Below are 27,336 nucleotides of genomic sequence, written 5' to 3'. Positions count from 1 at the left end.
CTAATCCCAGGGGCCAGACTGGTGTACTGTATGGCAGGCCAATATTGGTTCAGTGGATATTTTAATGAAAATTTTCTAATAGTTGGCATAAACCAAAATACATGATTCACTTCTCTGTGACACTTTGAATCCGGGGTTTTAACCTAGAGCTTAGTCCAGGGCAAGATTTGTCATCATACTCTGGCATATGAAGTAATGGAAACTTCAGACCAAAGAGTTTGAAATTTTACTATAAAACTCAATGTGCTCTAATCTAGAATTTTACCAGTTAAAATTTAAATAACAAAAACTTGATTTCTCTCAGGTCTAGAATATACACTGAACTATTTGTGTTCTTCCTGTTAAAAAGAGAACTTTTGTCTCAAACTGATTTCTTATCTGAATTGTGATTTAGTAACTCTATTCATGTGTAAAATTAGCTCAGTTAGTACTTAGTTTATGGCTATTGTCTTTCCTGAAAATATTGTAGTTAAGGGATTGCCATTTCTTTCTTTTTTAAAAATAAATTTTTTAAGGGTCATTTACTTAATTTTTAGAGAGAGGGAGACAGAGAATCAATCCCAGGCATGCTCCACGCTGCCGGTGCAGAGCCCGATGCAGGGCTGGAACTCACAAACTGTGAGATCATGACCTGAGCTGAAACCAAGAGTTGGACGGACTGAGCCACCCAGGCACCCCGGCCATTTATTTCTTAAACTGTTTCTTGTGTGCTCACCTGGTGCTAATTATGTACAGCAGTCTTACAAGGGAAATGACATTATTATTGTCATTTTTGCAGATGAGAGAACTGAAAGCAGTTAACGTGAGTTGGCCTTGTCAATGAGAGATGGGATTCAAATCCAGGTCTAATTCCAGAACTCATACATACTCTTGGAATTTCAGCACTAGTTTCTGGTAGAAGAGGATCCTAAGGGTCATTTGTACCTTAACGAGTCTAATATTTAGAAGACATTCCTTTAATGGTGGATGCAAAAGTTAAAACCAAAATTCAGAGTACTGCCTCCTTCACTTTTTAGGCATGGGGATAGGAGTGCTCTTGCTCTTTGAAAATTACTTGCTTAAAAAATTTTTTTTTCTTAACTGGTCATGTTTTTTTGTTTTTTTTTTTTTTTAAGGTATCTTTATGTGTTTCCAAAGAGAAGAACAAAATCCAAAGTCAGTCTGTGGTGTTGAAGAAAGGTGTTGTGGGGTTTAGGGCAGATCCTTGCCAATGGGGAGGCAATGCTGGCCCTGGGCATGTGACACAGAAGCAGATCTCTGTGTAATGGGAGGGCATTTTAATACTTAATGTCTTTTAGGAAGTAAAGCAAAATAGCATTAGGCTACTTAAATACCATTTGAAACAAGATAAAAAGTGAATAATGTGAACTAAAAACATGAAGTCTAACGTGATAGGGACTATAAGTAACCAGTGTATCTACACAGCTTCAGTTTCCAGGTCAGCATGTATTTCATTCTGCCTTGTTGACCTTACAGATATGCTCTTCTCATTTGACGTGGTTAGCCAGTACTTGCTTCTGAATATTGTGGTCATTTTGACTTATTCAGGAATGTGAGGCATATTCAGAGAGAGGATTGCTAATGTTAGAACAGCTGTATACCAAATAATGGGCTCTTACTCTGGAAGCCTTAAGTTCTCAGTATTTCACTTAGTTGTGAGATAAATGGAAGTGAGAATGCTACTTTAATGTTATGTTTCTGCTAATGCTAATGCATGATAATGTCAGAAGAGGAATTTTACCTCTAAGCTGATAGAATTTATAACAGGTATCAAAAACTATAAGTGTGCATGCATTATACAAGTGCAGTGTGATTTTAGTGGAACAAGGTAGACTAGTATCTGTGGCTCTTAAACATGCCCCAGTCATTTTTTTCATTCGTCTGGTGATCTGAGATCTGAATGGTTGACCTAGAGGTCAGTTTTCACATGAATGCTGTAGCTTCATCAAGAAACCAGTATCTCAGTGATAGTGCTGAGTGATGACTTAATAAAAGGCTCTATTCCCTATGTATGTATAGAATGGAACAGTTTCCCTAGAGCTGCTGCAGAGTGGTTTGCATTTTTTTAATAAAGAAGTCTGTTTTCCAAGTGTACTTGTATTTGAGGTTTGGAAAGCAAAGATCAGAACGACTTCACTTACCAACTATGATGATGACGGCTAATCCTTATTGAGTATTTACTATGCACCAAATAGTATCTTGAGTGCTTTAAAAATTTTTAAATTTCATTTAATCCTCTCAACAGCCTTATGTATCTACTATTATTGTTTCCATTTTTAGATTACGAAAATTATAAAGTCTTGGGGCCTCTTGGTGGCTCAGTTAAGTGCCCGACTTTGGCTCAGGTCATGATCTCACGGTTTGTGGGTTCGAGCCCCATGTTGGGTTCTGTGCTGACAGCTCGGAGCCTAGAGCCTGCTTCAGATTCTATGTCTTCCTCTCTGTCTGCTCCTCCCCCGCTGGTGCTCTCTCAGAAAATAAATAAATATTAAAAAAAAGAAAATTGTAAAGTCTTTAGGACCATGATTAGTGTTTGTTAAAAAAATTTTTTTTAATGTTTCTTTATGTTTGAGAGAGAGAGAGAGAGAGAGAGAGAGAGAGAGAGGGAGGGAGGGAGGGGCAGAGAGAGAGGGAGACACAGAATCTGAAAGCAGTCTCCAGTCTGATCTGTCAGCACAGAATGTGACACGGGGCTTGAACTCACAAACTGTGAGATCATGCCCTGAGCCAAAGTCAGACACTTAACCGACTGAACCATCCAGGCGCCCCGATTAGTGTTTAAATCACAGAGAGCTGCTGCAGATGGTACTCCCTTTATAGAGCTGCTCCCTTCTGTAAAATGGGGGCAAGGGTGGGATGGTAACTATAAGGTTCTTTCTAGGTAAGAAAAAAAAATCTAAGAATCTTGGCAACACCTGAAATTCAGCATTATATGATTTGTGCCCCCTAGTATATAAAACTGCCAACTTTTGTAAACCAAGATTTTAGAGTTGATGGGAATATTAAGAAAATTGCCAGGAGTGCCTGGTGACCCAGTTGGTTACGTGTCTGACTTCGGCTCAGGTCATAATCTCATGGTCTGTGGGTTCGAGCCCCACGTTGGGCTCTGTGCTGACGGCTCAGAGCCTGGAGCCTGCTTCAGATTCTGTCTCTCCCTCTCTTGCTGCCCCTCCCCCACTCATGCTTTGTCTGTCTGTCTCTCTCAAAAATAAAATAAATATTAAAGCAAAGGAGAAAAGATAAATGGCCAGACCTCCCTCCTCCTCATACTGCAGAGAAAGTGGAGTACGGAGGAAGTAATACCAGAGCAGGGTTGATGTTAGGTGTCTTGCCTCCATTGTGTATCACTTTATTGATGTCTTAATATTAGGAAATTGCTTTAATATCAAAGTGGTATGGACAATTTTTAAAAATCTCTTTATAAAGAGAGTTTGGAAATAGGAATTTATGTATTTTTACCCTTTTTGAGCTTTAAAGATGTCAGGGAAATAAAGGTTGCAAAAAGTAACTTTTCAGTAACTTAAGGCTGTGAATGTCATGCTAAGGAGTTGAAAATAGGGAACCAACAGAGGAATTTCAAGTGGATTAGGAAATCTAAGTTTTAGAAAGTGAGAAAAGAAAGGTACCAGAGAAAACAGTTACAGTAGTTTAAGATTCTAGCATGGTGAAAAGCTTGAACTAGGTCTTTGAGGATTTGAGTAAGAATGAACATGCTTTGGTGATTGTTAGATTAATTGGGGTGGGGATGGGAGGGAGAAGGATGGTAAAGTGGAAGTGAGACGGATGGTAGAGTGGATGGAGGAGTCCTTGGGGATCTTTGGCTTAGGGGATGAGAGTTGGTGGTATCTGGAACTTGGTACAGGAATGGGAACACAGAAGAAGCAGGCTTCAAAGAGAAAAGGTTCAATTCAACCAGTTGAATTTGTTGGAGCCTATGGGGCATCCTGGTAGATATTGCTATTATGCATTAGGCTAGATGGGTCTGTGTTTTAGGAGAACAGTCTCATCTGAAATAGAAAGTTTGGGGGTTATCTTTTGGGAAGTATAGGTGAAAATGTGTGTGAAGGAGACCATCCAACCCAGGATGAAAGGTTAGCTTGTGTGTTGAGATAAGCCCTTCTTGCCCTCTTGACTTCATTTAAGGAAGAACAGGTCAGACAGGACATATATAATCTTCATCTGTTAGGATATGACTACCTCTGGGGGAAATATTTGCCAGTAGAGTGGGTAAGGCCATCTAAAAGATATACATAGCTTACTGAATATTGTTGACGATCTGTATTTACATTCTCCCTTTCCTTCCTGACTAACCTGATGCAAGTTCCACTTGCCATCAGAGTGTTTTCCAGTTTTCCCCCTACGAAGAAATAAGTGTGTTTGGTCACTGCTGCTAGTTTCTCCATTAGGACATTGCTTCATAATTCCTTGTATACAGTCAGTTACCTATTTTCCTTTTTAGATGTAAGAATCTAGGGGTAGCCAGCTTTATTCATCTTTGTATCTCTCATATACTCTAGCACAGTGCCCCTATACATTGAGATTGCTAAGTAAGTGTTGAATTTAATTTTAGGATGTAGGAAAGTTTAGCATCCAAGAAGCAGCAGGAATTTTCTACCTTTAATCCTATTAGTGAAGTATCCTTTATATTTATGTAGTGCTATAAACATATGTTGGTTGTTGCTGTTTTATCTTGACTTAAACTTTGAATAGTTTAAAATGTTTCTTTTCAGGTTATTTCATCGATATGATTAACTAGATTTGCTTCAGGTTTGAAAGTTCCTGGGGTGAAAGGTTAAAGATGTTTTATCTTTTTGTTGTCACACAATGGATTTCTGAAGCTGGGAGAGGAGAGATGGTTCTGAGCTTTAGGCATTAATGATGAGTATGTCAGATCAGTGCCCAGCATTGTGTTTCTTTTATTTTTTTTTAAGTGTATTTATTTTGAGAGAGAGAGAGAGAGAGAGCGAGCGAGCGCGTGAGTGCACAAGCTGGGGAAGAACAGAGAGAGAGAGGGAGAGAATGAGAATCCCAAGCAGGCTCCACACTGTTCGAGGTGGGGCTCGAACTCACAAACGATTAGATCATGACCAGAGCCGAAATCAAGAGTCAGACAATTAGCCAACTGAGCCACCCAGGTGCCCAACCAGAATTGTGTTTCTAATAAAAAGTAATTTAAAAGTCATTTAGAGAATGGTAGGTTTTTTCCCTTCAATTTAAGTGGTCAGTTTTAGAGAATTTAGTCAAATTATTTTGTTCTTAGGATTTTTTTTTTTAATGTACATTTTTTGTTTATAAGAACTATTTTCAATCAGAAAAGTAGAATGGAGGGGAAAAAAAATCAGCCATAATTCCCATACTTCGAGATAATCACTGGGATAAAATAGACTAAAATGTGCTTTTTCATGTATGTATGTATGTATGTATGTATGTATGTATCAGAATAGCTGAACTCATCCTGGGAGTATAATTTTACATTTTTTTAAGATGTTTATTTTTGAGAGAGAATGCGTGTGAGTGGAGGAGGGGCAGAGCAGAGAAGGAGGGAGACAGAGGATCTGAAGTGGGCTCTGCGCTGAAAGCAGAGAGCCCAACCAACACAGGGCTTGAACTCAAACGTTGAGATCATCACCCAAGCCGAAGTCAGTCACTTAACTGACTGAGCCACCCAGGCGCCCCTATTTCATGTCTGTCTGTCTGTCTGTCTGTCTACCTACCTACCTACCTACCTACCTACCTATATCTATCTATCTAGATCTATCTATCTATGTATATATACATATCTAGATACATATATCTGAGCCAAAGTTGGAAGCTTAACCAAGCCATCCAGGTGCCCCTGTTCTATTTTCATATGGTGTTTTCAAGGAGAATAAGGAAAAGGTACATTCTTTTGCTTGTGGGGCATCTCTTGATGCTTCTCACTAATGGATTTCTCGAACAGAGCTGACTTCTGTTCCATCAAACCATCTGTTGAGGATGGTATGGGGTACTTTTTAAGATGATCTCAGCTTTCTGACCATGTTCAAACAAACTCCTTTGTAAGACTTTTCTTCAATGAGTCTTTGAAATGACAATGAACAAAGAAATCTCCGCCACTCTCCCTACTGTTGCTGGGACTTAACTAAAAATATTTCAAAAGGATCTAGTTCTTGCCTAATTATTCATTCATTTAAAGTTTTATATTTTGGTTTTGACTTGGTTGGTGAAGTTACTCTAGCTGCTTCTGACATGGATATCTTGAATTCTTCAAGAGGAACTTTCTAAGTGGACCCATCTAAGATGTGGGTTTCTTCTTGGACTCTGGGTCCCTGCTGTTGTGGGAATGTCAGGGTTTATTCTTTGAAATAATGGCAAATTCCCTTCTATCTGGCTGTTGCAAAGCACATACTGTGCAAAGGTAGGATTTTATTAGCCAGACTGCTCTGAATACAAGTTGTTTTGTTTATCTTTTGTCACTCCTTCCATAAAAAGTAACAGAGTTCCATAATCTCTTTAAATCTATAAGATGGAGATAAGGGGCACTTGGGTGGATCAGTCAGTTAAGCATCAGACTTGGACTCAGATCATGATCTCACTGTTCGTGGGTTTGAGCCCTACATCAGGTTCTGTGCGGACAGCCTGGAGCCTGCTTCAGATTCTATGTCTCCCTCTCTCTCTGCCCCTCTCCCGCTTGCACTCTGTCTCTCTCTCTCTCTCTCTCTCAAAATATCAAATAAACATTGAAAAAAAAGATGGAGATAAAATAGTAGTTACTTTCAGTACAAATTCATGCAAAACACCAAGCCGTTGCCTGGCATATAGTAAAGATTCATTAAATGGCAACTGACAGATTATTTTACATATTTTCTTACGTGCGCATTTTGAAATTTCTTTAACCTCTAGGCTGAATGAACAATTATCAGTAATCCTTTTTGTTACTTTAGAGAACCAGAAATTGTAAATGAAAAATGTCAGAGGCTCATCAGTACATGCAGTTTTCTGAGAAATGCCTGTACTATATTTCCATAGAAACACTAGTGACCTCTAACTCCTCAGACTGAACGGCCTTCTCAACTGTTTTCACCTTCTGATTCTGGAGCCACAGCCTTGAACCTGTGTGTACTGTTGTTATTTTTTTTAAATGTTGTAAAATTGAAATGTCATCATATTGGGCTAGCTTTTCTGCCTTCAGCCTGGTTTCAAGGCTGCAATTACAAAGCTAGAAGCCTGAAAAACTGTATGAAAGGTGATGCAGGTTGATTAGATGGAAGTTATTAATGTTTCCATAGAAATGTAGATACTTCTTGGAAGCAATATTTAAGCTGAGCAAATATGTGGGTACAATAGGTTATATAATTGAGAATCTTTGGCTTCCCTTCCCCCCACTGTTTTTTTGCCCTTAAGATTTCACATTAAAATTACATTAGAAAAAGGCATTGTTTTCTTCATAGTTTTAAAAATGTAACCTTGACATTTATAGGTGGAGAAAGGGAAATGACACTTGAAGCTCTGCCAGCCATCTTTTGCTGTGTGGACCTGTGGTGCTCTGTCCCTGCATGCAAAAGCATTTTCTATTATTTCTGAAGTATGGTTTGTCAAGTTGCCTATGAGAAACAAAAGCTAATGGCCCAAGTGGCACCACACTCACTGGATGGAGAGCAAAGAGGCAGATGTGAATTTAGTGCTCAGCCAATCCAAAGAAAAGTGTTTCAGTATCTGTTTAGGTCTGGGGTTAGCTTACAGGTTGCAAATCTGGTTGTAGGGCAGGCCATGGCCCGACCAGCTAATGTTTGTTTACAGCCACCCCCCCCCCCCCCGCCCACCAAAAAAAAAAAAAACCCCGCATTTTTCTCAACCTCTGTCCGATCTGTTCATTGTACCAAAAGGAGCCTAGAAGGTGGAGTTGGGCAAGAACCTTGAAAGAATGGGAAGAGTTCCTAGAATTTAAGAAACTGTGGATGGTTTGCCATGTTTATGTTGGTTACTCCCAAAAAGTTCTTTTTTTTTTTTTTTTTTTAATTTTTTAAAAATTCCTTGTGCTTTTAGTTTCCTGGTTGAAATTAGAGCAATTTCAAAGCCCATTTAGACTCCTGACTTCCTTCTGGGAGCCCCGTTTCATTTCATATCTGACTTTTAAAACAATGTGTAGAACTTGAATTGCAGTTGACTGGGTAAAAAATACATTAGATCTCTTATTTAATATTTAATTCAGTATTTTCAGGTCTGGTTTGTTTGTTTCTTGGATTTTGAAGCCAGTTTTCCCCTTTCTCTTCTTCAGAGGTCTGGGAAAAGCTTATAGGTTCAGTCATTGTGTCTGTAGGGCCTAACCTGGACTTGAGTATGTCTGGGAGAAGGAGGGGAAAGGATTAGAGACCTGACCTGAGCCTTGACATCAGAACGGTAAGAGAGGGCTCAGGCCGAGAAACTAAAGAGCATGTTGAATTTAGGGAGCTACAATGTAGTACTGTGTGGATGGAGTGTATACTGTTGGGTGGGATGGGGTGAGAAGCAAGAAATAAAGTCGAAGTGGTAGGCAGATCATTAAGGATCTACATTTTTTTTTTGTTTTGGGGATAGATACGGTGTTTGATTAGAATTGTAGAATTTTACCTGTTAAGAGCCTTGCCTTAATTTTGCCTGTGCACTGCTAAGACTTCAAAATAGACTGGGTGAATGGTCCTGACCAATATCCAGGTTTCTTGCACCATGCTGCCTTCATAAGTTAAATAAAAATATTCCTAGAGTAATATTTAACTTGATTTTGTAAAAGACACATTATGATTACAATTAACTACTGTTTTCAGGCTTGAATTAATTTACTGGCATTACCCGTAGCTTTTGTTTGTTTACATTTGGGTAAAAAGGGATACTTTTATTTAGGATCCTGTTATGGTAAATACATGATTTTAGAGTCAAAATGGTAACGAAGGAAAAAGATCAGTAACGTTTTAATATGCCTCTGTAACCATAGACTGAGGAGTCACTGATCTTTTTCTTTTCCCCAAATGCCTATTGGAGAAAAGCTTATCAACTGGATCTTCTTTTGTATTAAAGAAAATCACTAGACTTAGAGCCACTTATTGATGATCACTTGCCACAAAGTAGGAAATTTATGTAAATCTTGTGACATTTGAACAAGATGATTATTTTTATACCCCTTTCGGGAAATAGGCCTACGGTAATTAAGTAAACAAAAATAGTGGCGAATATGGGATTTGAATCTAACTCTTAACTCAGACCCGTGCCCATTTCACTGTGCATCTGTTTTCTAAATTAAACCATGGTAAGTCAGTATAAGCTTTGCACTAAATTTCAGATTGCTTGTGAGAACACTGACTTGGTATATATATGCTCTGAGGAACTAATCTGTATTTTTTGTCCTTATTTATTTATTTAGGATCATTCCAGTGACCTTGAATTGTCTGTCCCTTTTTAAAATCTGAGTCAGTAACCAAAGACCTTAGATTTCTCAGAACATTTCCTTATTTGTTTAATGTGTTCTATTCTGTGAGGCAAATGGTTTTGGGGGTATGTTGGTATATTTATGTGACTTAGGAGTCTGTTTTTTACTGAAAAACTCCTATCATTTGCCGTTGTGTTGAATGACTTGAACACATATCAGGGTTACTTCTAGCAGTGGTTTGAATTCTTCTAGCTAAGAATCATTTTGCTAGCTAGATCTGGTTGCTGAGAATCTGGGCAAGACTCTGGGAATGGTAGCCAGATCTAGCCATTCCATTGACTTGTTCTCAGGAGATAGGATTAACATTGTTTTACCTATCTCCTAAGGCCTTCTGCATTAGTGGTGATCTTTAAAACCAAAGACAGCATTATTAGCCAATGGCCTCAGGGCTGGATGGAAAGAATGTAGGTATAGTTACTGAAATCCATAATTCTTGTGACCATTGGAGGAATTTGTTTTAGGACAAATATAAAGAGTCCTTCTTTCCTTGGGAGGTAGCATGTATCTGGAATCACTGCATCAAGCACTTTATAGGCTCAAAATATTAAAAGGTTCAAGAATCACAGCAAGTAACTGAAGTGACATTAGGGTTCCATCCCAGGTCTTTGAGGGTGAAGTCATGAATGGGTCAATAGTTCTGCTGTAAACTACTTTTTGCTACCACTGACAGCACTGAATTGGATGGGCCCTAGGGATTATTTAGTAGTAGCTCACATAGGTTGAGCTCTGACTTTGTCAAGTACCATGCAAAGCCTTTACAAGAACTATTGCATTTATCCCTTTTAACAGATTTATAAGGTAGGTACTGTTGTTAATTCCAATTTATAGGAGGTTAGGATTAATCCTACTTGGATTATATAGACTGAGAGTGTGAAAGGGTAAGTCTCCAAAGAAAAATTAGGATGCCATTAACAGAAGAGGGGAGTGGTTGCTAGGCAGATAAAAGCAATAGATGTCTGCTTTAATTATTTTTTTAATGTTTATTTTTGAGAGAGAGACAGAGAGAGAGACAGAGTGCAAGTGGGGAAGGGGCAGAGAGAGAGAGAGGGAGACACAGAATCCAAAGCAAGCTTCAGGCTCCGAGATGATAGCACAGAGCCCGATGCAGGATTTGAACCCACGAACTGCAAGATCATGACCTGAGCAAAGTCATATGCTTAACTGACTGAGCCATCCGGGTGCCCCTAATGATTTTTCTTAGTATTTTCTTTGTTTGTTTGGTTTTTTTTTTTTTTTAGTCACCCTCTCTTTGTGTTTTATCTAGTCACTTTGATTTCAGAATAACGTTTGCTTTCAGAAAATGTATTAAGTTTTATCCTTTCTTGAGACTTTTAATATAGTTCTCTAAGGTTCAGAATCTGAGGTCTAGAATAAGGAGTGTCTTGCCTGAAGTCATTATCACTAAACCAAAAGAATTTAGGAGAGATCTTCTAACTTCTAACCCTGCCTTCCCATGCTTTTGTGCTGTTTTCGAGTCAGCTTATGTTAAATGAATGCTTGTTCTCAGTTTGACTTCTGGCAGAATGTTGTATATTTAACTCATGTGTAAAGATGAGTTATTTGCTTATTGTCTTGCATCTCTTGACAGCTTTTCTGATTCCCATTGCCTTTATGTATATAGAAAGGCTTTGAAGTTGCTTTGAGGTGAACCTTCTCAGTCATCTTAGCCACTTTCAGCAACTTCCAATCTCTGTTGTTCCGATCAGATTTCCATATTCACTTCATTCCAGACTTAGATTTTCTTTTTTTTTTTTTTTTAACCTTTATTTATTTTTGAGACAGAGACAGAGCATGAACGGGGGAAGGGCAGAGAGAGAGGGAGACACAGAATCGGAAACAGGCTCCAGGCTCTGAGCCATCAGCCCAGAGCCCGACGCGGGGCTCGAACTCACGGACCGCGAGATCGTGACCTGGCTGAAGTCGGACGCTTAACCGACTGCGCCACCCAGGCGCCCCTAGACTTAGATTTTCTAATTCTGTGACTGTGATCCAGAGGTAGGGATGTGTTTTCCGTTTAGTTCATCCTGCATTTGAGCACCATCCATAATGTATTGGCAACCGTTCTGGGCATAGAAGCAGCTCTACAGATGGTTGTAGCATGGTTCCTAACCTTGAAGAGCTCGTTATGTCGTGGAGGAGGCAGGTATTTTTTTATTTATTCCTCTTTGAATGTTTATTTGTTTTTTGAGAGCGAGCGAGCGTTCGTGCGTGCACAAGTAGGGGGAGGGAAAGAGAGAACAGGAGAGAGAGAATCCCAAGCAGACTTCGAACTGTGAGCACGAGCCCAACGTTGCAGGGCTTGATCTCACGAACCATGATACCATGACCTAAGCTGAGATCAAGAGTCAGAATGCTTAACCTGCTGAGCCACCCAGGTGCCCCATTGCTCCGTTATTTAAAAAAAAAAAAAAAATTTTTAATGTTTATTTTTGAGAGAGACAGAGACAGAGCACGAGGTGGGGTGGGGCAGAGCGAGAGAGGGAGACACAGAACCCAAAGCAGGCTCCACGCTTTGAGCTGTTTGGCAGAGAGCTTGACATGGGGTTTGAACCCATGAACTGTGAGATCATGACCTGAGCCAAAGTCAGATGCTGAACGAATGGAGCCACCCAGGGACCCCCTTTAAAAAAAAAATGTGTTTTTTGTTTGTTTGTTTTGCTTCATTATTTTTAAATTAACCATGGAGATACTATAGTTGATACTTACTGAGCAGCTTTGTGCTAGGCTTGTGAAGTAATTCAGCTACAGTTGTGAACAAGACAGGCCAGGTCCCTTCTCCTATAGAACAAACACGTTGTCTGTCTCATGGTGAAATCAAACATTGAACACGTAATTTCTTGATACAAGTAATGTCTTGATGAATGCACAAAGTGTTATAGATAATTATAATAGGGTGCTTTGACCTCGTGTGTGAGACAAGGGTACAGGAGGCAAGAGAAGCTTTTCTGAGGAGATAATCTTATTTTATTTATTAATAATAAATTAATAATTATAATTATATATATAATTATATATAAATATTATAATTATATGCACATACGAGTGGGGGAGGAGTGGAGAGAGAGGGAGAGAGAATCCTAGGCAGGCTCCTCACCATCAGCACAGAGCCTGATGCATGCAGGGCTTGAACTCATGAACTATGAGATGATGACCTGAGCCGAAGTCAGATGCTTAACTGACTGAGCCACCCAAGCACCTCTTTTCTGAGGAGGCATTTAAACTAAGGATGAGTAGAAAACAAACTGGAGAAAGTAAGCAGTTGTTCCAGGGAAGAAAAACTTGCATCGGCTACGTATAGAACACCTAAAGTGTGTTTGCTCTTCACTATGCCTGATTTTTCTCTTCAGTGTGTTAGCTACACACCGGTCAGACAAATGTAGCTCAGATACTTTGGGCCTGAAATGTGCTTTTAGAGTTCTTTATTCTGACCTGAACTGCATACTTATTAATGTAAAATTGCTTCTATTTGTGTGTGTAGGTAAATTTTCATCATTTGTGAAAATTTTAAGCGAAATTACCGTTTGATATTTGTCATAAGCTCATATTTTATATATTTTGCTTTCTTTTGGAAAATAATTGATAACGTTAAGTAGAGCATGACCGATACTTAATGAATTGTAATCTTTCTGTGAATTTTTATTCCAACTAACATTGGCATGCTTACTCGTTCCTCATCAGTACCTTGTGGTAAGTGCTGTTATTCTCTCCATTTTTTTAATATAATGATGATGAAATGGAGCCTCAGGGAGGGATGGATATACAGTAACTAAATGTAATAGAGGTAGGATTCAAAACCAAATTTGACTTCTGAGTCTGAATTTTTGAGTCTTCTTAGAGTAATTCGTGAATCATAATCTTTTTTCCCTATTGTTCTCTCTTTAGGTTTTTGTCAGGATGAATTGCCAGAGCTCGACCCGGGCACTAGTAAGTTCTGAATGTTCCCAGTGTTTGTGGGTAAGAAATGGATGTGTGTATGTGTACTTTTAAATGTATAACTTAAGGGTGTCATTGGTGGCCTTATTGATTCAGATTTTATTTCACTTTGATTTATAATTATGAGGAGGGCATCTTTTCTAGTTATGCTTTCGTTTTCCTCTCATATTATTCACTGGCTAGAAATGTAATCATTTAATAGAAAGTTGGTTTGCCAAAAATTTCTATTTAATATTAATCTCCTTTCCTTGTTCTCCACCCTCCCATGAAACCAGCAACAAAAATTGTGCTTTCATTTATGCACACATGCAACCATATATGCATAACCACTTTTCTAAAGTATTGACTAGCTTTGACATAATTCTTTTTTCTTCTGAAATGACACGGGTGGCAGGAGGTTTAAACGAGGGATTTTTCTTGGTTTAGGTATTTATAATCAATAACCTTTGTACCACGGTTTAGTTTCTAAAGCACCTTTATCTACATTAAAGTTAACATTAAGAGGGTGACCATTTCAAGTTCTAATTAAATGATGTTTTTCAGGACTCTGTCTTGATCATAGATAATCATCTGTGTTTCCAGTGCTTTCAAAATGTGGCATACACCACTCTGGGATATGGTTATAGCTATTAGAAATAGGACATGGGAATATCCAGGTGTAAAGACCTTATTCTTCTATAATGCCAAAAGGTCAAATGATAATTCAGATTTGAGAATTCATGAGATTATCTAGAGTTATTTTTCTAGTTCGAGTACTTTTTAGGGTCACGAGACTGGCTTTTTGTCACCAATCTGTTGAGGTAAGTGGTAAAGTTTACCTTCTCACCATCCTAGCTAATATCCACTCTCTGAGGGTGTGGACCTTTTCCTATATTTTTCCCATACATTTTAACAGTATAAAAATTCATGTCTGTTTTACTCGTACTTAGTAATTTCAAGACAAAATAAGTCCTACAATGCTAATCAAACACCAGGAAAATAGAATTGTCTTTTTAGAAATCGTAAAGTTTAGTCAGCTTTGTAGGTAGTATAGGCTGTTTGCCCTGACATTCCAGTATCTATGAGTGAACATAATATTTTCTCTTTGCCCTTCTCTTATGAATAGCCCTCACTCAGGAGGAGGAAAATACAAATTCTTGAGTCATGGTCCTTTCTTAGATTTTTGAACATTAGGAAGGACATTGAGATGCCCTGAAATCTTTCAGACAGAACTACACATAAAATGTGCTAGATAATTGAGAATTGTGTTAAACATTGCCTGTTCTCTCTGCTTCAAGCTCAGTTCTAGGCTCCAGGGGTATACAAACAGATAAGTCTAGATCCTGTCCTCATCTATTAACAGTCTATTGGAAAGTATTTACTTGTCTGGAATTATTTGAAAAAGCATTTTTTTAAACCTCTATTTAGCACATAATACCCAAACTTCTCCTTTCCTGTACTTAATAGCAGTTGAAAATAGCTCATGCCCATCTTCCTCATTAAGGTCCTCATTAAGGTCCTCATTAAGATTATTATTGAATTTTCTTTTTGGGCCAAGTAATCCTAAATCATTTAACATTTCTGCATAGAATCTCTAGCCAGATAGGGTGATTTACACACCTCTGCATTCCATGAGAATGAACAGATACTGAATCATAATTTTATATATCAGTGCAGAATAGGAGTTACCTAAAAAAATCGCTTTAAAAAAATTGTACTTATGTGGTCAGTATTCTCAATAATCCCCAAATTATCTTTGTGAAGTTAGTAGTATTTTATTCCTCTCTCTCTCTCTCTCTCTCTCTCTCTGTTATTCCTCTCTCTTTTATAACATAATATTACGTAATAGTATAATAACAAATAGCAAAAGTAAAAATTTATCATCTCTGTCTAAGCCCTTTGGAGTTCAAATGAGCATGCCTAGTCCTACCAAGTGATAGGAAACCATATGGACTGTATGTGTTGTCTTACGTTGGTTATGAATATTGAAATTGCAAACTCCATGCCTTCTGACTGGGAAGGAATAACATCTCCTATGTTAATGCCTCATGACTTTTGCATATTAGATTGAGGACAATAGGGATTTCTCTGTGATGCCTCTTTAGAATTGAGAGGCCCCAATGTCTCCTCTACCCTTCAAATTCCTGATAGGGAAAGCCTGCTCATACTAGCTCTTTTTTGGAACAGGAAATGCCGTTGTTGCTGATTTCCCATTGTGGTTGACAGTAGTTGTAGACAGCAAGTTTGGGACAACAGGTGGGATGTGTTGGAAATAGATGAGGAAAAACTGATTTTGTCCAATTCTAATGGCTTTTTTTTTTTTTTTTAACCTTTTCTGTGATAAAGCAGATGGGTAGCCAGGCTTAGAATATGGGCAGCTGTTCACACTCACTCTGGCTGCCTTCTTATGATTCCTGGGCTTGTTGGAGTCCAATGTTATGGCACAGGTTCAGGCTAAGTTCATTTCTACAAGAAGCATCTCTGTACCCTGCCCATTAGCATAAGCTAGGGACAAGGGCAGTCAAAGGTCAAGAAAAGTTCAAAACAGCATAACCTTTCTGTGCTTCTGTTTCCAAATAACCCCAGTCTGCCCTGCTCCCCGAGTTTTTTCCTCAACTATCGTGTTTACCGTGTAGTTGTAAAACTCAAGAGAACAAGGACTGACTTGATACAAGGGAAGTTAGAGAATAGAAGTCATTGTTGCTTAAAACAGGAGAAATAATTGATTTATGTTTGGGGGCCAATTAGGCTATAAAACAGGAACAGTAAAGGGACCTATGACTTTAGGACAGCTACTTGCTCTGATTTCTGTCCCACAGACAAGGGGCTCCCCAATAAAGGCTGTCAGCTTTCTAGGCTAAATTATTAATTCCTTTCATGCCTCTCAGGGATTGTAAACAGCACATAATACAGGAAAACAATTGATACTGTTCAGTTATTGGCCAGATAGAGGGTCAAAGGGTAAATAGTTGGATTAGCAACAGCTGTTCTTCCTCCTCAGTCAAACTTTTGTTCCTTCTTATCTATTTCAGCAAAGTCCTTCCTGTGTTTTTGGCCTCTAAATAGTTAAATCCATTTCTTTTCTTGTAAAATAAGCCTACAAATAATTATTGACCAAAATTGAAAATACTCAATATTTTACTTCAGTTTCCAAAATTGAAAATGGGCATTCTTTTTGGTATGTGCTGACCATGTTGTTTGAAGTTCAAAGGATATTATCCCAAGGAAAGTAACTACTTTAAGTTAGACAGATTAGAAGCTTTTTAGCTATTTTTACCAACTGCTTGAGGTTCTTGGTGCAGCTTGATTAAAAGAAAAAAAATTGCCTTTGTTTAAAACTGATAATGCATGATAATAAGGAGGATGATGCATGTTCATTGTGGAAAACACTAAAAGAAAAATATAAACCCCCTGATCCCACCACTCAGAAATAACCATTGTTTCTTATTTGAGATTATGTCCTTCCAGCTTGTCTGAGTTTGTTTTTTACATAATTAGGAATCATAATATGTATACAACTTTGTATCTTGTCCCCGCCCACCCATCATTACATTGTGAGCATTGGTCCAAGTCATGAAACATTTTTCATAAATATATTAAATTTTTTTAAATATTTATTTTCGAGAGTTGGGGGGAAGGCAGAGAGAGGGAGACACAGAATCTGAAGCAGGCTCCGGGCTCTGAGTCAGCGGCACAGAGCCCAACGTGGGGTTCGAACCCACGAACCGTGAGATCATGACCCAAGCCAAAGTTGGACGCTTACCTGACTGAGCCTCCCAAGTGCCCCTTTTCCATAAATATTTTTAATGGAAGAATAATATTTCATTCTAAGGGAATAACTGCCACAATTTTTTTTTTTTTTTAACCATTCTCCTATTGTTGGACATTTAGGTTGTTTCCGGAAGGTTTTTCTACATTCTATAATGCCATGGTAAACATGTTTTTGCATAAATTTTTCTCTGCATTTCAAATGAGCTTTTAACATATAAACCAAAATTCTTCTGAATTAAGAGCATGGGAAAGGCGCCTGGTGGCTTGGCCGGTTAAGTGTCTAACTCTTGGTCACAGGTCAGGTCTTGATCTCATGGTTGTAAGTTCAAGCCTTGTGTTGGGCTCCACATTGAGTATGAAGCCCACCTTTAAAAAAAAAAAAAAAAAAAAAAAAGGTCGGGGGGGTGCCTGGGTGGCTCTGTTGGTTGAGTGACTGACTTTGGCCCAGATCATGAGCTCATGGTTCGTGGGTTTGAGCCCCGCGTTGAGCTCTGTGCAGACAGCTCAGAGCCTGGAGCCTGCTTCAGATTGTGTGTGTGTGTGTCTCACTCTACCCCTCCCCCACTTATGCTCTGTCTCTCTCTGTCTCAGAAATAAATAAACGTTAAAAAAAATTAAAAAAAAAAAGGCGTGGTCTCTGGCTCAAGGTTGCTTAGGTTCTATTTGGCTTCAGTGTTTACTAGGTCTGTAATATCTTGGCTAAGTTATTTAACATCTCTGGACCTCAGTGTTTTCATCTGTAAAATGGGGACAGTAAAAATTTATTCCTACTTTACAGGGCTGTTGTGAGGATTAAATGAAGTAATACACACACACACACACACACACACACACACACACAGAGATACATTTACATTGAGAACAATGCTTGGCAAATGGTAAACACTGTTAGTGTGTGCTATTCTAGGCTATGTAGCATAATGTTGAAATTCTCGGTCTTTCTATATTAATGGTTGTTGTAACTGCACTTTATTCAATTAAAGTAGCCTATGTTTTTTAATTACACAAAGATATATCATTCCAGATGTTAGCAGGTGTAAGTTTCTGCTTCAAGTAAATAGTTCCCTCAGAGAAGCAGAGCTCATATATTGCTGACTACTTTGGCCAAGACTGTTCTTTACCATCTGGTTGACTGTTAGGGTGTTTTGTTCCCCATCCCCCAGCCAGCAGTAGGTAACCTCCCAAGTGACCATCTGCCAATCCATTTATTTAACCTCTTAGGAAACTAAAGAAGTTAACCTCTGCTTATTTAAAACACATACTCAATATTCTGGTTTCTCTTCAAATCGTATAAATCTTTCGCCTAAAACACATACCCAAATTATGCACTCTTTGGTCAATACCATGCTAAAAACCTAACCATTATTATTTTATTTATTTATTATTTTTTAAAATGTTTGTTTATTTTTGAGAGAAAGAAGAAAGCACACGAGTGCACGTGTGAGCGAGAAAGAGGCAGAGAGAGGGAGAGAGAGAATCCAAAGCAGGCTGTGAAACTATCAGTGTGGAGCCTGACGCAGGACTCGAACTCACAAACCGTGAGATCATGACCTGAGCTGAAATCAAAAGCTGGACACTCAACCTGTTGAGCCACTCAGGCGCCCCCATTACTATCTTATTTTATTTTTATTTTATTATTATTTTTTTAAATGTATGTTTATTTTAGAGAGACACACACAGAGTGTGAGTGGGGGAGGGGCAGAGAGAGAGAGAGGGAGACACAGAATCTGAAGCAGGCTCCAGGCTCTGAGCTTTCAGCACAGAACCTAACATGGGGCTCGAATTCATGAACCGTGAGATTATGACCTGAGCTGAAGTCAGATGCTTAACCAACTGAGCCACCCAGGTACCCTCCCCATTATTATTTTATTCTATTTTTTTATTTTTAATTTTTTTAAAATGTTTATTTTTGAGAGAGAGAAAAAGAGAGCACAAGCAGGGGAGGAGTAGAGCGAGAGGGAGACACAGAATCTGAAGCAGGCTCCAGGCCCAGCTGTCAGCACAGAGTCCGACGGGGCTCAAACCCACAAATTGTAAGATCGTGACCTGAGCCAAAGTCAGACGCTCGACCGACTGTGTCACCCTGGTGCCCCCCATTACTATTTTAAAAACACTGCGTACTTGGGATTCGTGCTGACACAGACATACATATATATATATATATATATATATATATGTATATATATATATATATAATATATAAACCTAGATACTATATATTATAAATATATATAAAATGTATAATATACATATTTTCCCCCTGCTCATCAAGGATCTAGATATAGATAAATGGGCATTTAAAAAGAGACATGAAAGTTTATCTTTGCCCTCTCTTGCCATACTGATGGGTGCCCACCAAACAGGGATCCATTGGTGATAAGGGTATGAATAGGCAAGATAAAAAGCACTTTCAGAATAAAACAGGCTAACATCACTAGCTTGCTCTGGTTTTGCATTCATCTGTCAGGTGTTTGGGGATCCCAGGGATCCTTCAGTCTACAAAAGAAGAATGTGTATTGCTCAGCTAGCGTACCCATAGATTCCTGTCCAAAACTCTAATATTCTGTATGATGCCTTAATGGGTTCATTCCTGGTTGTCAAACTATATGTCACAATTTTTGATCTCAGAAAACTGTTCATATAAGCCCAAGTAAATTTAAGGTGGGATGTTAGAGATCAAGGAAGGAAGGAAAATTAACATTTACTGGGTATCCCTTATGTGCCAGGCACTTTCATATATTCAGTAAGAGTGAGAAGGATTATATCATATAAAATTATGTAATTTTTTTTTTAATTTTTTTTCAACGTTTTTTATTTATTTTTGGGACAGAGAGAGACAGAGCATGAACGGGGGAGGGGCAGAGAGGGAGACACAGAATCGGAAACAGGCTCCAGGCTCCGAGCCATCAGCCCAGAGCCTGACGCGGGGCTCGAGCTCATGGACCGCGAGATCGTGACCTGGCTGAAGTCGGACGCTTAACCGACTGCGCCACCCATGCGCCCCTAAAATTATGTAATTTTAAGTTTGACTTGGTAATACCTAGTCTTTTGTTCTTCCCTCCCTTTCCTTTTCCTCTTTGATGTGTGCCAAGCTGTGACACAGTTCGTGTCCCCAAGGGGCTCTGGTTTAGTCAGGAAGATGGACACAAAACTTGATAATATGTGGCTACTACTACTGCTAATAACTAATACTTATTACACACTAAGTGCTTCCCATGCAAGCACTCGTAAAACTTGTTTAAAAAGACACTATCCTTATCTTACAGATGAAAACATTGAGGCCTGAGAAGTTAAAAGACTCACCCCAAAGTACATAGCGGAGAAATACCTGAGGTTTGAGAGCTGTTGTTTTAACTCCTGTTCTGTCTCTAGCTCTCTTGAGTGTGGCAAGTCTCAAATGCTAATAGGAAAGCTTAAAACAGTATAATGACTTATATATAATGGGCTTTTTTGTATATATACAGAAGAATACACTATTTTTTGGGTGTCATTTGGGCTCTTTTGCATACAATTAGAATGGACACAAATTTGGACACAAAGAATTTTGGACACAAAGAATAATTCACTGTGGAACAGGTTCCCAAAGAGATTTCTTCTGTGGCTCAGGTTCAGGATTAGTCCACTATATGTCAGACAGATTCTTTCCTGAAACAAATGAAGATAAATGCACACATCTCCCTTGTTTCCCCCTTTATGTCCCCATGTCCCCTTTCCTTCATAACACTTCGTTAGTGATTTAGATATTTCACATTCATAACTGTTCCAAGAGCCTGTTTACAAAGCTTCAGCTGAATCTGCTAGATCACTGCTACATCAGGTCTCTGAATGTGGCCTTTTGCTGGGGAGTTCTCTTCTGATAAGGATTCTTTTGAACAGGGTAGGGGTGGGATGAGATTCAGAGCTTAGGCTGAGCTCATCCCCTTGACCTCTGCCCCTATTACAGAGTTTATACTGACTTGGTAGGGACTCCCTATGGAGCCAAGAGTTTAGGACTTGTTTACAATTGATGAAAAGATAGTTGCGTTCAAAGGCTGTTGTTGGGTCCTTGGGTAGTCATGAATCTCTGCCATTATCTCTGGTGGGTGTAGGGAGTGCTGGAACATCTGGGGCTGGAGATTTGCAATGGATGACTAAGAAGGAATGAGAAGAAATTAAAGCTAGATAGTTTGCTGAAATTGTTTCTACAGAAGCAGTATTGCAGTAACATTTTGAGAACAGAGAGATTTGTACAAACCTGTGCTTTATTTCATTAAAAAAAAAAGCTGAAAGTGGTTTAAATGCAGGGTATGATAACAAAGGAGATGCATGGGAATTCTTCTCTTCCTTTTTTGATGTCTCAACAGGGAAAATTTGCTGTTAGGCAAATGTATCAGTGGAGGGAACACTAGATTATTAAAGCCACCTTCTTCAGAGTTATACATAGTTTTATAAATTGGTATTTTCTCTAAAAATTTCATGATGCTCTAAGTATGCTGGGACAAGTATAGCAACTCAGTCCCAAGAGTCTTCATATACCTTTTCTGGGCACACTTTGATCAACTCTGACCACTCTTTAGCCTCTATACCTGAAGTTACTTTTTTTTTTTTTTGGTCCAATATTTGTTGTAGATGTGAATCTGAAAAAAAAGATAAGCATCTGTCTTTGAAGGATGCTCATAGTCACTATGAACCAAAACTAAATAAATACATCCTCTGTTGGAAAGCATAGGAAAGCAAGCTGCATTAATAATAAGATTCAAAGTGACAATACCATCTTGTATCTTTTTCATCTCCATACAAAATTCCATGTGCTAAAGGTAGTCTGGCCTATAGATGTATTTTGTTTTATTAACTGTATATTTAAATAAAAACCTGTAAGACTTTCGTAATAATTTTGAATTTTTGGCCTTCCTGATAAATTGGGTCTAGATTTCTACATGGCATCTGTTGGCTGGAACAGAATAGTGACTGCCTTTTTGACCTCAGCATGCACTGTCAGGTTTGTCATATACCTAGATGACCTCCTTCACCCATTTATGTCTCCTTGTCAGTCTTCTGTAGGCATTTGAGTTTGTAGTTCCTACATTAAAAAATGATAATTGTCAGTGCAGATGAAGGAGTGAGAAAATGGAAACTATTTTGAGTATAATCTAATAATATCTGTTAAAGCTGAAATTGTGCAGTTTACTTTTACAGATTTAGCAGCTTAAAATTTAAAGATTAAAAAATTACAGATTCAGCAATTCATGTCTCAGTCTTTATCCTATAAGAAATGACAGGTAAGCAAAATTATAGTCACAGATATTCCTTTCAGCATTTATAATAGCAAAAAAAAAAAAAAAATGGAAACAGCTTGAAGTTTAATAGAGGACTACTAGTTTAATAAATTGTGATAATCCATGGAGTACTTACTCCATGGAGCAATGGAGTACTTACTACTATAGAATTGCTAAGGAGAAGGCAGGTTTTAGTCTTGAAGAAGGATATACTGACATGTTTGTTAATAGTGTAGTATCTGGGCAAATGGGATCACAGGGCAACTTCCATTATTTCTGTGTTTTAATTTTTTTTTTAATTAAAAAATTTGTGTTAATGTTTATTTTTGAGAGAGAAAGAGAGAGTGCGAGTTGGGGAGGTACAGAGAGACAGGGAGACACAGAATCCAAAGCAGGCTCCAGGCTCTGAGCTGTCAGCACAGAGCCTGATACGGGATTGAACTGATGGACTGCGAGATCATGACCTGAGCATAAGTCGGACACTTAACCAACTGAGCCACCCAGGCTCCCTTAAATTTTTTTTTTTTTTGGTAACAAAGCTCTTGTATTAAAAAAGATAGATTAAAAAAAAAAGAATCTCCTCTCATTTTAGCTACAAAGTTTCCGAGGCTGTTCTGCCAAATTAAATTGAGCCACTCACGTTCCAGCTTCCCACTTAGATCACAGATTTTTACATTCAGAAATCTCTCCTTGAAATTGCTCTAAGGAAAGGGCATCAGTATCCACAAGTAGCAGGAACCATCTCGAAGCCTGAGAACAGGGTAAGAGCCTAGAGCAGCATTTTCCAGCTTCTACTTGCAGCTCTCCCTCCATTCACAGTCCTGCTATCAAAACTGGCCTGCTTTTCAGAATCAGGCTTGGCACTAACACACTATCAATAATAAAGGGAGCCTTGATAGCTTCTCATTTGACTGTGTTCTCCTGGCAGTTGGAGGGTTACACTGCTGAAAATGACCTTTAACGGCAGATAGCATGGTGCAGGATAAAAAACATGAGAGTTCGCATCTTGGCTTTTGCCACTCCTTGCCTAGTGACCGTTGGAAACCTGTGAAGCTCAGTTTATTTATCCACAAAACAGTAATAATCCTTCTTAGGGGTTGTCTTTAAAAAATAAGTGAGGGAATATATATATGAATTGTCTAGCATCTAGCTACTCTAGCCAATCCTGTTTGCTGATATATGTGATGAAGGGTTTTTAACTCTTTTGGCTAATATCTAGTGAGCATTTGCTATATGCTAATGGTTTAAAACAATTTTTTTAATGTTTATTTATTTTTGAGAGACAGAGACAGAGTATGAGCGGGTGTGGGGGGTGGGGCAGAGAGAGAGACACACACACAGAATCAGAAGCAGGCTCCAGGCTCCATGCTGTCAGCACAGAGCCCGACACGGGGCTTGAACCCACGAACTGTGAGATCATGACCTGAGCCGAAGTCGGACGCTTAACCGACTGAGCCACCCAGGTGCCCCTGTATGCTAATGGTTTTAAAACATTCTCTCATTTATTCTTGCAACTCTTACAATGTTGTTCTCAACTCTTGTTCCCTCCATTTTACAGATGAAGACACTGACAGTTTCACACTTGGCCAAGGCCACACAGCTGGTAACTGGCAGAGCTGGAACTTGTGTGATTACAAAAACAATAAACTTTTAATCTTTTTAAAGTAGTGGTATGATTTACATACAGTTAAATGCACAGATAGTAAGTATAAGGTTCAGGCACTTTTTACAAAGCGTGTACCCTTGTAATCTCTGTTCTGTTAAGATACAGAACATTGTTATCCCTTCAGAATATCTTTATGCTTTTTTCTCAGTTGATTCCACAGTTCTACCTCAAGAAGCAATAATTTCTGATTTCTGTCATGATAAATTAGTTTTACCTCTTCTAAAATGTCATATATATGGAATCATAGCAACAGGTGCTCTTTTGTGTCTAGTGTTTTACAGCATAATGTTTGAGACTTATCCATGTTGTTCCAGGTTTTAGTAGTTCATTTCTTTTTATTGCTAAGTAGTATTCCATTGACTATATCACAGTTTATGTATACACCTGTTGATAACCTGGGCTGTTTCTAGTTTTGGGCTGTTATAAACAAAGCAGCTGTGAAAACTCTTTTACAAGGTTTTTGTGGATATGTGTTTTTATTTCTCTTCATATATCTAGGAATTGTTGGGCCATATGGTAGATGTATGTTAAGCTTTATGAAATTGCTAGTTTTCCAAATTGTTTATATATTTTACAGTTCTAACAGTGTATGAGTTCCAATTGTTCCACATCTTTGCAAGCATTTGGTATTGTCAGCCTTTTTTTTTCCTTTAATGTTCATTTTTGAGAGTGGGGTGGGGGGAGGGTCAGAGAAAGAGGTAGACACAGAATCTGAGGTAGGCTCCAGGCTCTGAGCTATCAGCACAGAAGCCGACGTGGGGCTCAAGCTCACGGACTATGAGGTCATGACCTGAGCCAAAGTCAGATGCTTAACTGACTCAGCCACCCAGGTGCCCCTGGTATTGTCAGCTTTTAAGTTTTAGTCATTATAGTGAGCATGTTTATGGGACTGATGTTTTTAATTTGCATTTCCCTAATGACTAATTATGTTGATCACCTTTTCATACTCTTTTTGGCTATTCGTATATCATCTTTCTATAAATCTTTTTATAAGTGTCTATTCAAAATCTTCTGACTATTAAAATGAAACCATGTTCTCTGTCCTGTTATTGAGTTGTGGGTTTTGTTTTTGTTTTATGTTTTTTTTAGGATACAAGTCCTTCATCAAATACATGGTGTGAATATTTTCTACCAATCTGTGGCTTTCTGTTCTACTTTATTAATATGTTTTTTTGATTAGCAGGAGTTTCACATTTCTAGGAAGTCTAATTTATTAATTTTTTCTTTTATGGTTAATGCTTGTGTTCTAAGAAATCTTGGCCTGTCCTGAGGTTGCAAAGGTGTTTTGTGTTTTCTACTAGAAACTCTGTAGTTTTAACATTTATGTCTATAACTCATCTCAAATTAAATTTTTTGTATGGTATGAGAAATACTAGTTTGTTTTAGCACCATTTGTTGAAAAGACTTTCCTCATTGAATTTTTGATGTACTTGCTGAAAAATTGTTATTTTGTATGTGTGAGTCCATTTATAGATTGTATTCTCTTCCATTAATCTATTTATCTTTTCACCATTATTGCAGTGTTTTGAATACAATAGCTTTATAATCAGTCTTGAGATCAGGTAGTGTTAGTGCTCCAACTCCATTTTTCTTTCAAAGTTGTTTAGACTATTTTTGGCTATTCTAGGGTGTTTTGTTTTCATTTCCCTATAGATTTTAGAATCACCTCGTCAGTTTTTTCTTTTTTAAAGAAGCCTCCTGAGATTTTTAAAAAAAAATTTTTTTTTTTAATGTTTATTTATTTTTGAGACAGAGCATGAATGGGGGAGGGCCAGAGAGAGAGGGAGACACAGAATCCGAAACAGGCTCCAGGCTCTGAGCGGTCAGCACAGAGCCCAAGGCGGGGCTTGAACTCACGGACCGCGAGATCATGACCTGAGCTGAAGTCGGAGGCCTAACCGACTGAGCCACCCAGGAGCCCCTAGATTTTTTACTGGACTGCATTGATCCTGTCAATTTGGTTAAGAGTTGTCATTTTAGAATTGAATCTTCTAGAATTCAGTATATCTTTTCACATATTTAGAACTTTTTTTTCTCAGCAAGTATTTAAAGTGTTGAGATCTAGTATATCTTTCTTTAAACTTACCATAAGTACTCTTTTTTTTTAATGTTATAGTAAGTGGTGTTTTAAAATGTTATTTTACCATTGTTTATTGCTAGTATAGAAAAGCGGTTGATTTTTGTATGTTAACATTGTTAAGTTTGTTTTCTAGTTCTGGTAACTTTAAAAAATTCCTTGGGACTTTCTATGTGTATATCTGTGAATAAAGACAATTTTACTTATTCCTTTTTGATGTTTATGAGTTTTGTTTATTTTTATTACCTTATTGCATTGGCAAAGATTTCCAGTCCAATAGTAGATAAAGTGGTGAGAATGACATTCTTGTCTTGTTTTTGATCTTAGGGAGAAAGAATTCAACATTTTACTTTCAAGTATGTTGTTAGCTATAGATTCTTTTCCTCCTTTTATTATTTTTTAAATGTTTATTTTTGAGAGGAGTGGGGGGGGTGGAGGTTGTGTGCACAGAGAAGTGTCTGTGCTGACAGCAGAGAGCCTGAGGTGGGGCTTGAACTCACAAACCGTGAGATCATGACCTGAGCCAAAACCAAGAGTAGGACACCTAATCAACAGAGCCACACAAACACCCTGTTCCTTTTATTTTTATTTTATTTTTAAAATTTTTAATGTTTATTTAATTTTGAGACAGAGGGAGACAGCATAAACAGGAGAGGGGCGGAGAGAGAGGGAGACACAGAATCTGAAGCAGGATCCAGGCTCTGAGCTGTCAGCACAGAGCCCGATGTGGGGCTCGAAACTCATGGACTCTGAGATCATGACCTGAGCCGAAGTCAGACGCTTAACCAACTGAGCCACCCAGGCACCCCTCTCCTTTTATTTTTAAAAGTTGTGATAAAATATACATAACCTTTACCGTCTTAACCATTTTTAAAATGTGCAGTTTAGTGCCATTAAGTACATTCATATTGTTGTATAGCCATCACCACTATCCATCCACAGGACTCTTTCATCTTCTAACACTGAAAGTGTGTACCCATTAATATTTCCCTATTCCCCTAGCCTCTGGCAACCACTGTTCTACTTTCTCTGTGAATTTGACTACTCTAGGTATCTTATATAAGCAGAATCATGCAGTATTTGTCCTGTTGTATGTGGCTTCTTTTACCTAGCGTAGTGTTTTCGAGGTTCATCCACATTGTAGCATGTATCAGTTTCTTTCCTTTTTGAGGCTGAATAATATTCTATTGTCCGTAAACACCACATTTTCTCT

At 38.3% G+C, this 27,336-nt stretch overlaps 1 protein-coding gene and 1 long non-coding RNA gene across 3 annotated transcripts in view; one reads left to right on the top strand and one right to left on the bottom strand.

The window, feature by feature from the left end:
- Positions 1-27,336, top strand: part of NR6A1 (nuclear receptor subfamily 6 group A member 1) — a 232,249-nt gene that overhangs the window by 21,825 nt on the left and 183,088 nt on the right. For both annotated transcript variants that reach the window (XM_023242705.2, XM_023242704.2), the window contains exon 2: positions 13,325-13,366. In XM_023242705.2, the coding sequence (XP_023098473.1) occupies positions 13,325-13,366 (42 nt within the window). The remainder of the gene's footprint in view (positions 1-13,324; positions 13,367-27,336) is intronic.
- Positions 20,031-27,336, bottom strand: part of LOC109493966 — a 61,969-nt gene continuing 54,663 nt past the window's right edge. The window contains exon 3 of the long non-coding RNA XR_002737656.2: positions 20,031-21,255. This is a non-coding gene — a long non-coding RNA (uncharacterized LOC109493966). The remainder of the gene's footprint in view (positions 21,256-27,336) is intronic.

Source organism: Felis catus, chromosome D4, assembly GCF_018350175.1.
Source record: "Felis catus isolate Fca126 chromosome D4, F.catus_Fca126_mat1.0, whole genome shotgun sequence".
Classification (NCBI taxonomy): Eukaryota; Metazoa; Chordata; class Mammalia; order Carnivora; family Felidae; genus Felis; species Felis catus.
This window is presented reverse-complemented; position numbering and strand designations above follow the sequence as displayed.